Below are 11,650 nucleotides of genomic sequence, written 5' to 3'. Positions count from 1 at the left end.
TATATATATATATATATATATATATATGGTATGATTCACTGGATATGCAATGTCAGTGTGCATGTACAACAGAGTGTAAGCATCTTGAAAGAAAAGTTGGGAAGAAGAGGCATCAGATGTGGTGTGTAAGAGAGACAACTGCACTGGTATGGTTAGGTGATGCATATGGATGAGGACAGCTGTATAAAGAAGTGCTGATCTCTAACTGTGGAGGGAACCCGTGATAGAGGTAGACCCAGGAAGACATGGGATGAGGTGGTGAAGTATGAAGCATGGGTCTCACAGAGGCAATGACTAGTGACCAAGACCTTTGGCATTATGCCATACCTGAGAAGAAAACCCGTCAAGTCAAGTAAAATCGCAGTCATAGCAGATACTGGTGTCATGCAAATAGCACCCATGCCAGAGGCACATAAAAGCACTCATCATGCTCTTGGAGTGGTTGGCATTAGGAAGGGTATCCAGCTGTAGAAACCATGCCAAATGAGACTGGAGTCTGGTGCAACCTTCCAGCTTACCAGCAGCCTTGGTCGCACCATCCAACCCATGCCAGCATGTACAACAGATGTTAAATGATGATGATGATGATGATATATATATATATATATATGTAAATAATATGTGACAGTTATTCGGTAGCCATGATAAAACTCCAAGTTTCGGATGTCGGGGCAGAAACCCACACCGCCATCTCTTCAGGCCAGATAACTGAAGAGATGGCGGCGTGGGTTTCCGCCCCAACATCCGAAACTCGGAGTTTCATCATGGCTACCAAATAATTGTCACACTATTTACAGATAAATTCCTCTATTTACATAATATCAAAGTCTCTTTCTTTCTTTTGTTATCTTACCTTTTCTATCAATACACACACACACATATATATATGTGTGTGTGTGTGTGTGTGTGTGTATGTATATATATATATATATATATGGTAGAGACAACTTTTTGTTGCAAACAATGTCAGTTTCATATAACTGTTAAATGTTATTGTGAGCTTGTAGTGCCTAATTTAATTCTCTGCAGATCAGGGAAAAATAATAGGAATCCACTTGGAAAATCCTGTAGATGTGTGCATCACAAGTTCCAAAAGAATAGTCCACATTTTAACTGGTGATTCCTATAAGGGTTGTAATGTCAGGTACCTATTTTTCTTCATCATCTTTGAATTCTTGCACAAGTTTCTGCATTCTGGTATTAGTCATACAGAAAGTATTTACAGAAATACTTTTTTTCTCTAGTTCTATGTGGAATAGGTGAGGTATGACATTTGACTGTTGAAAGAGTATGTCGTAGTGCTGGTAGTAGTAGTGAGAAAGCAGCGAAAAAGTTGTTAGATTGTAGTAGTTGTGGCAGTAGTAGAACTGTGACACCATGATGTAGTGATAGACTTGTTAGAAATACTAGTCATGATGATAGTTGTAGAGATGTAAAAATGTGGCAGCGTATGTAATAGTAGCATTGGTAAGCCTTGACACCTTGTCACTATCATCTTTATCTCTTCTGCTCCGCCCCAATTACTCTCATTCATCAATCCTCATATAATGTAGGGTAGCCATGTATCTCCTCTACAGTAAAACATCATCATCATCATCATCGTTTAACGTCCGCTTTCCATGCTAGCATAGGTTGGACGATTTGACTGAGGACTGGTGGACCAGGAGTCGACACCAGGCTCCAATCTGATTTGGCAGAGCTTCTACAACCTCTCAAAACCTAGCATAAAGCCTCATTTCTCTCTATTCAGTCCAGGGGAGATATTTTTTGTTTTTCAAGTTACTTAGTGATCTCACTAATACCAGTGTCCTGAAGAAAGCATCTGGTACACTCTGTAAAGTGGTCAGTATTAGGAAAAGCATTCTGTCACAGAAACCATGCCAAAGCAGATATTGGAGCTTGACATCATCCTCCAACTCATCAAACCTTATTGAATCACCTAACCCATGCCAGCATGGAAGGCAGATGTTATATGATGATGTGAGAATGTGCTAGTGGTGATAATAATTGAGGTGTAAGAATGTGGCAGTAGTAACTGTATTAGAGCAGTGAAAATGTGGTGGAAGTAGTGGTAGTATTAGTACTGTGAGACCTGGCAGTGGTGATAATAGATGTGTTGTGATAATGTGGTAGTGCTGGTAGCAGTACAACAGTGAGAATGTGGTGGTGGTGGTATTGCTATCATTGAGAATGTAGTAGTATAGTGTGAGAATGTAATGGTGGTTGGGTGATAAGAACTTGGTTGTAATGAATCAGAGAAATGAAGTTTTTTTTTGGTATGGCTGTGTGAATGTGACAGTAGTGATGATGGGTGTGTAGTAATTTGGTGCTGGTATTATAAAGACCAAACAAAGCAGGCATGTAAATGATAAGAAAATACATTGAAACTTTAAAGACATTCCACTGACCTCGTCAAAAGCAAGAGATGCTTCTGGGGGAGGAGGCAGACGAAGGTCAGACTCCGTTTCTACATTTTGTTCATAGACATGACGCCAATCTTCAGAGGTAGCTTTGTTGGCTGCCAGAGACGCCTTGTCTTCTATCTCTGTATAAATATGGGGTTCAGTGACCTCTTTGTAGTTCTCCTCATCGCCTCCGGGATTAGGGTTACACAGAATACTTTTCGGAACAAATCCTTTCACAGCTGTAACATACAATACAAGAGAGAATCTTAAAAAAAAAAACAATTAAAAAAAACAAACAAATACATGACAGTAATCAAACAAAAAATTGACTGCTGCAACTGCCGCTTTCCATGATGATGCAAAGAAATTAGTATGAAAATATTCCTCTTAGTAAATATATGACAATGTTGTTAATATTATGGCAGTGAAAGTAGAGAACAGGACTAAATACCACTTTGTGTTTAGTGCCCTCTTTCAAGTCTTGATTTCAAATCCTACTGAAGGACAAATTTTCTTTTCATCATTACAGCTATCAGCTACAAATTGTAGCCAAAACTTCTTCAAAAATCACATCTTAAGTTTCAAAAACAGAAGAATATATGAAATAATGTGATCTTTGATACATTACATCTTAATAAAAACATGAAATTGCATGGTCAATGCTGGAATACCTTTGGTCATTGTTCAGCTTCATCATGAACTAATGTTGATTCACTTGACTATACCCAACATCCGAAACTCGGAGTTTCATCATGGCTACCAAATAATTGTCACACTATTTACAGATAAATTCCTCTATTTACATAATATCAAATTCATAGTTTGGTGACAATCTGGGAAATCACTTATTTGGGATGAGATAGTAGAGGGACAGAAAATAGCATATATAGTGCTGAAGAAAGTTTATTCTTCTGCATTCTGAGTTCAAGTTCTAACCTTTTTTGTCATCTCTCTGGAGAGTCAATAAAAAAAGTATCGGTAATATAATGAAGAGTGACTTAGTTGATAATACAGAAGTTGGTCTTGTTACAAACCAAGAGAAAAATGTAAAATCGGAGTTAACAAAAGCAATCAAATGCCTTGTTATATGCATCTTCTCATCTGAATTCCAAGTTGAAATCTAGCTAAGATTGGTTGAGCCCTTATCATAAACTGGAATCTATAGAAGCCAATGAGGGAGCCTCTACATAGTTGCTCAACATGCTAAAAATAGCAACCAACGTCTCTAATCATACTGTCTTAACCCTTTAACATTCAGATTACTCTGTCAAATATAATGCCTATCTATTGAAATTGTTTTGAATTAATCATGTATAATATTGTAACTTTGAGATTTTTATGATATAATTGTTTAATTTTAGAATGACATTGTAGAGTAGGTGTGAGAGGTTGGACTTGGTCAGTTTTAACATAAAACAGGTTGAATACTTTGGTCAGATATAACTGGTTTAAATACTAAAGGGTTAAAGAAAACAAAAAAAGAATGAACATGTCTGAAAACAAAATGAGATGATCATAGCTGAACTGGGATTAAACAATGATAATAAAAACTCATGTTAATATAAAGAAATCAATAGCTTAGTGATCAATATTTTTCTGGTCACTAGGACAATCACGACAAACAGGAAAAAGTGACTAAGGATAAAATATTGTAGTTAGTTTTGTTTTCTTTGTTCTGAGTATAAATCTCGCTAGGCTCAATACTAAGGACATTTTCATGGGATAGATAAAACAAGTAATATATAGCAATCAGATATATACCTCACCCTTACAAATACCAGTATAATGGCTAGACAAACAAATGGTATTTTATCCAAAGTATCAACCAAGATTTTTGTCTTTTCAGGATCAATAAAATAAAAGTCAATGATCCAAAGCAGGATTCCTCTACGTGGTCATTCAACCTGTTAGAAACAACATCAGTTCTCCATCAAATCACATCCAACTTTTTGAAAAAAGGAAGGATGTATTGGATACTGTATTGGATACTGTCATAGATATACTATACTTGAGAAAAAGATTAGAGTATCTTTGATCAAAGGTTTGCTTTTCATGAAATGATAGACTTAAAATATCATTTAGTTGCCATAGTCTTTGTTTCAATTAATTTTGAAAATAATGAAGGAATCTGTAGAAATGTTGTCATTATTAAGTAGGTATTAAGAGCATGTATTAACATGAAACTTTAATGGAAGGTTTTAATTTAGATCACTTTAAAACTGGAAGTTTGTATCATAGAACAAGGGGTAGTCTCAGCTGGGTTGATTGGTACTCAAAGGGTCAATACCATCACCTGACCTGACCCTGGAGAGACTTTGGTGGAATTATTTTGTTGTAAGCATTTGGGAAAGGTCTCTACTCTGAGAATAATTTGCTCTCAGCAGTTTCAGGGATTTTTCTGTCTTTCCTCCTGTGGCTAAGCCATAAAAAATACCCCTGAGATCTGTAAAAGGATTGTGGAAAAAAAACCAAAAAAACTATAAAAAATTTGACAACACTACAGAATATGTGTGTCAGTCGCTGCTTGTTAGATAATTATTTTGTGTGGAAAATTAGAATGAGATTACTAACCTCCATTGTCAACAAACCACTTGCTTTTGTTCCCCATTGGGTCTTGCTCTTTGATAACACCAACAATGTCGTCCACATTCACGCTGATGTCCATAGAGTCAAGACCAGAATAATGAGAAATCACTTTGTACACTTTTTGTTTACCATATTTCTGCATGATCTCTATTCTGTGACTTTCCTCCTGAGATATAGTTGGCATAATATCCTGAAATAACAGAAGGTAACAATATATATATATATATATATATATCAATTTAAATAAGAGCCATAACGCAATCCATAATAAAACTTGTTTAATAACCTATACACATTTCAATGCAAGATCCCAACTCACTCTTGTCTGAGGTAAGAACATAGAGCCTTGCATCTCTTCAGGGCCCTTATTTAAATTGATATGCACCCAAAATTGTATCACATATTTGAAAGTCTTTATATTTAAACAAAGTATAAACAACTTTTCAAGTGAGAATTTTGCTACTTTGATAACAGGTACAATATTTTACCAAATATTTGTTAGAGATCTAAATATACAAATATATATATATATATATATATATATATATATATATATATATATATATATATATATATATATATATATATATTTATACACATACACACACATACATACATGTATATTTGTGTGCATGTATACACATATAGCCTTTTACACACACACACAGGCCCCATAAGATGGGTAGCATATTTGGTTATCTTAGATTATTTAAAAATTCTTTCCAAATAATATTAAATGTCTTCAGTTACATAAATTCAGATACACTAGAGCTATTATGGCTATTAGTTGGGATGCCAATATTTGTAAAGTTTTCATCATTGATAGTTATTGTATCCACTTCTTAACTGGTTCTGCATGTAACCACATTTCCACTAGCACACACAGAACCAGTAAAGAAGAGGTGGGTATAATAACTATTCCTAATGGAAACTTACAGATATTGGTATACCAACTAATAGCCATAACAATTCTAGTGTAGCTGAATTTGTTGTGCCTCTACCTATCCTATTAAACAATAACCACCTTGCTGGCATTGGTAATAGCAATAATACTAACCACTATAGAAATTGTACTGAAACTTCAAGTAATACTATTGTTCCTAATGTGTCATCTTGCTTATACAAGGCATGGCAGAAAACTCGCCCTGATTTCAAAGATTAATAAACAAACACATGAAGATGCATGGAAAAACTTTGTATTTCTATAAAGTTCATTGAATGCCATTTTGTTCTCTGTTTCCGAGTACCCACAATTGCCTGGAGTGGAGAGCATTGTGCATTTGTAAGAAATACAAAGTTTTTTCTTGTATCTTCATGTTTGTTTTTTGTTAACCTTTGAAATTGGGGCAATCCTTCTGCCACACCCTGTATAATGATAATAATAATAATAATCCATTCTGTTAAAGGTACAAGGCCTGAAATTCATCCTTTCTGCTAAAGGCACAAGACCGGAAATTTGTGGGGAGGGGACTAATTGATTACATCAACTCCAGTGTTTCACTGGTACTTAATTTAATGACCCTGAAAGGGTGAAAGGTAAAATTGACCTCAGCAGAATTTGAACTCAGAATGTAAGGACGGATGAAATGCTGTTAAGCATTTTGCCTGGCATGCTAACAATTCTTCCAGCTCACCACCTTATAACAATAATAATAATATTCCTTTCAACTATAAGCACAAGGCCTGGAATTTGGTGGGGTGGGGTTAAGTCAACCTCAGTGTTTCACTGGTATTTAATTTATCAACTCCAAAAGGATGAAAGGCAAAGCTGACCTTGGTGGAAGACCAGAGCGTGAAAATGGATAAAATGCCGCAAAGCATTTTGCACGGCATGCTAACAATTCTGCCAGATTAATTGACTGCTTAAAGGGACATGTCTAACTAATAATATTGTTTACAAGTGTGATATAACTACCAACACTAATATCTTTATCTGTATAGGCTCAACTTCTGACGTCAAATACAGACTACATAGGCTCATAATAAAGCTAATATCACATCACTGGTTGAAGACGTGTGGCAATTAAAAGACTATGATAGTCAGTTTGAAATTGCCTGGAGTATAATTAGGGAAGCCTCACCATATAACAGATATGACTGAAGATTATGCAGTGCTGCACTACAGGAAATACGAAAATATCAGGGTAGTCTGCTTAATAAGACATCTGAACTTAGGTTAAATTGTTTGCATCATAGAAAAAGAACATTCATTTACTTTAAACCTGTTACATAATGTCTACTATGTTTCTATATTTCTTTCATGGTAATTGAGTATATTTAGTCTGTATTTCTATGAACAGTAGGATACCTATGTTTGCTGTTGATAAACATATACTAGTAACATACTGTGAAACGAAATGTCAGTATAGCTGTATTGCATAATATAATTGTGTTATAGTGTATGAACTCACTATGGACATAACTTCCCCTTTTCTTGGTTGTATTAGATCCAATACAGAGGCAGGAAAATCTTTTTAGTCGTTAGGGTCACTATGGATGTTAATCCAGTCCTAATAGCGGCCTATCTATCTGTCTGTCTGTCTGCCTGTCTATCTATATGTCTGTCTGTCTGACAGTTATTCTGTCTGTTTGCCTCTCTCTCTTAGCAGATACCTGTGGATGTTACTGTTACCTTTCTACACCTGAAGTGAGAGGCAGAAATAAAAATAAAAGGTGTTAAGCAGAGGAGGTATACTTGAAGTGAGCAGTAAAGCAAGAGAGAGGAGGGACAGAGAGAGAGAGAGAGAGAGAGAGAGTGAGACAGAGAGTGAGTGGTAACTGAAAGAATGGGGTTTGTTTTGTTTTTAAATGTTTATCAGTATTTTCAGAGTAGACAGATACATAACCACAGCAAATTCTGGATGTTACTTTTACTTTCCTACAATTTAATCAATTACAGTATTTTATATATTGGGTCCTCAGCCAATATAGAAACATTTCTCATGGCACCACCAGCACACAATTTACAAATGCTTACATTTTTTGTTTTCCGTGAAGTTTTCATGGCTCCAGTTAGTGATTATAATTTATATTATATGTGTTTATATGTGAGTGTATGTATATAAATGTATGTATGTGTGTGCACACGCATACATGTATACACATATACGTATGTTTGTAATTTACTTATATGAATATTTTGACTATCGTCTCTAACCTCCATATAAGTTAGATGATTCTCAAACTGAAATTTGATATGCCATCTTACTCTTATATTTTACATTTTGAATTAAGTTTTGTTACGTTAATTATATTATTTATACTATTGAGGGTATATTTGAATATGTTCTTATATATGTTGGCATGTACATATCCATATTTATATGCAAATATATATATATATATATATATATATATATATATATATATATATATATATATATATATATATATATATGTATGCATGTGTGTATGTTACTTAGGTGTGTGTATGCACACTTGTATATGTATGAATGTATAAGCTCCATTTGTATGAATATACCTAGCTATGATTGTCTATCTGTTGATGTGTGTTTTGATACGTATATATTGGTTTATTTGTGAATGCATGCATAATGGCTCATCTATACTTGTATGAGAACGTGTGTCTGTATATATGTATTTATGTGTGTATATTTGTGTATATATATGAGTGTGTGTGTGTGTATATATGTGTGTGTGTGCATACACATATATATTTATTTATTTATGTGTTTCAGCCAAGTGGCTGCGGTCATGCTGGTGCACCACCGTGAGAAATATGTTTATTTTTGATTTTTGTGTTTGTATAATTTATGGCTTGTGTCTGAATTGTATATGTATCTAAGTGTATGCTGTCACTAAATGACCCTGGTTGGATGCTATTTGTCTGGTAAATAGCACCAGTGCAAATGTATTTCATTACATTATCTGTCCCTCTGACCACCCACTAATGACTCTGGATAGCCTATACAGGGTCTAGCTATGATTAGTATATTCACTTTCTGATTGTCATTGAAATGAAGGAGTCAAACTATATTTGTTAAATGTTAAATGTTAAAAGTTAAATTTTAGGTTAAAATTTTTATTCACCTGAAGTAAACAGTTCCATGATGTAATTGATTTGTTCATCAAAAAAAAAAAAAGCATCTGAAACAGCTGTAGTAAACCTCAACCCATTTGTATTCTTACTTATATATATATATATATCTTTTATCTTTTACTTGTTTCAGTCATTAGACTGTGGTCATGCTGGGACACTTCCTTGAATTTTTAATCAAATGAATCAACCCCAGTACTTATTTTTTAAGCTTGGTACTTATTCTCTTTTGCTAAACTGCTAAGCCACAGGGATGTAAACACATCAACGCCATTTGTCAAGTGGTGGTGAAAGCACAAACACAGACACAAAGACACACACACACACATATACAACAGACTTCTTTCAGTTTCTGCCTACCAAATCCACTTACAAGAGGCTTTTGTCAGTCTAAGGATATAATAGAAGACACTTGCCCAAGGTGCCACACAGTGGGACTAAACCTGGAAACATGATTGAGAAGCAAGCTTCTTACCAAACAGCCATGCCTACACCTATATATTTATCTATTTATCCATATGTATAATACAGACATACATATTGACAGCCATGACTATAATTAATACTCTTAAAAATATACTCCAATTTATTTTATCTAGAGTCTATTAGAACTTACAACATCTACCCCTAATGCAGAAATACAACAATCTTAAACTATAGATGCTCCAAGAATAACTCACTTTGGATGTTCAGACATAAATCATAAGTACCAAATAATACTCTGATGAAAGGTAGTTTTGTGTGTGTGTGTGTGTGTGTGTGTGTGTGTGTGTGTGTGTGTGTGTGTGTGTGTGTGTGTGTGTGTGTGTGTGTGTGTGTGTGTGTGTGTTTATATATTTTAACATCACCCTTATACTTGATTTATTGTTTTGTGACCTATAATGTTGCGTTAGCTCTTTAGCATTTAAATTGGTCATATCTGGCCCAAATATTATGCATATTTTATGTTCAAACTGTTCAGATTTGGCCCCTCATAATGTATCTTACAATGTCGTTCTAAATATAAACAATCACATCATTAAAATCTCAAAGCTATGAGATAATGTATGATTCATTTAAAACAATGTGAATAAAAAAGCATTACATTTGATAAAGTAATCTGAATGCTAAAGGATTAAAAAAAGGAAACTGGATCCTGTATAAGATCAATTTTAAAGTATATAAACATAAGCTTTATGTTTTAAAATAAATTGAATAGTGGCCTTATTAATCATTTAATTAAGATTATATATATATATATATATTATATTATTGATGGAGTCTCCCATTGATTTGACATACAAGAATCCAACAGCCTACACTTTCATTGTCAATCATAATGCTTATGTCAAATATGACATTTGAGACCTGGCAATGATTTGCTAAGAAGCCTGTAGATGTTGCAAGTACGAGGATTATGGGTCAGTAAAGGCAGTATATTTGCAGCTGCTTTTCTTCTTTGCACCCCTAAGCTTGTTAATGCTGGTTGAAACAGTCTCTTATACCATTTTGATCTAGTGATCTCCATTTTGTTCACTCCAAGCTGTTGTGAGCTGTATTGACTGCTGAGAGGTTACTTTTCAGTTTGTCCTTATATCTGAGCCATGATTGACTAACACACCTGTGCCCACCATCAAGCTGGCTGTACATGAGGTATTCTTTTGTTACTCATTCTGAAAACACACACACACACACACACATATAGGCCCCTTCAGAACCCGCTACAACCACAAGTCCTCCTTCAACATCCCAGAGAGATGTAACACCACAACTCTAGCCAAGCATGTTTGATCTTTGAAAGAAAGGACCACCAAGTACAGTATAAAGTGGAAGATCCTAGAGAAATGTAAACCATACTTCAATAGCAGCAGGAAGTGGAGGTTATGCTTGGCTGAGAAATCATGATTTTAAAGAGCACTCAGTGCCCAGGTATTTACCTGAATAGCAGAAGTGAAATTTTTAATTCTTGCCCACATAAAAGGAAGTACAGCCTATCATACCTGCATGCCCCATCATGACTACAATTATCAGTCCCTCAATTTGTGCCCTCCACCAATACCCTGGAGTCTAGCAAAGAGTTTGACCAGAGCATTCACTAATGCACTCACAAATGAACACGCACACCCCAACACGGCTGACACCTACGTAATAGACTGTTTTCCACCCACTCCCTGATACAAACTTCCACACACATGGTACTCCTACACACACCGCATTCACACATAAAGGCTCCACAAACTTAACCAATACATAAAAGAAAGAAAACACACCAATGAACACGGATGTGCATGCCCACATCCCCTGAAAAGGTTATACACATAGTACGATTTACACACACACACACATGTGCACAGGTGTGGCTGTATGGTAAGAAACTTGCTCCCCAACCACATGGTTCTGGGCTCAGTCATATAGCATGGCACCTTGGGCAAGTGTCTTCTATTATAGCCTTGGGCTGACCAAAGCCTTGTGAGTGGAGTTTGTAGACAGAAACTGATAGAAAGCCTGTTGTGTGTGTGAGTGTGTGTGTGTGTGTGTGTGTGTGTGTGTGTGTGTGTATGTATGTATGCATGTATATATATATGTTTATCTATGTGTGTGTCTTTGTGTCCATGTTTGTCTC

The 11,650-nt window shown here is 35.2% G+C and overlaps 1 protein-coding gene across 4 annotated transcripts in view; it reads right to left on the bottom strand.

Moving 5' to 3' along the window:
* LOC106882709 (dynamin-binding protein) overlaps positions 1 to 11,650 on the bottom strand; it is a 331,344-nt gene that overhangs the window by 10,086 nt on the left and 309,608 nt on the right. For all 4 annotated transcript variants that reach the window (XM_052968787.1, XM_052968786.1, XM_052968784.1 and 1 more), the window contains 2 exons: positions 4,977 to 5,181; positions 2,409 to 2,644 (listed from right to left, as the gene is read on the bottom strand). In XM_052968787.1, coding sequence (XP_052824747.1) covers positions 2,409 to 2,644; positions 4,977 to 5,181 — 441 coding nt within the window. The remainder of the gene's footprint in view (positions 1 to 2,408; positions 2,645 to 4,976; positions 5,182 to 11,650) is intronic.

The sequence above is a fragment of the Octopus bimaculoides genome, chromosome 6, assembly GCF_001194135.2.
Source record: "Octopus bimaculoides isolate UCB-OBI-ISO-001 chromosome 6, ASM119413v2, whole genome shotgun sequence".
NCBI classification, from domain to species: Eukaryota; Metazoa; Mollusca; class Cephalopoda; order Octopoda; family Octopodidae; genus Octopus; species Octopus bimaculoides.
Note: the sequence above shows the minus strand (reverse complement) of the source record. Positions and strands in the feature narration are given on the sequence as shown.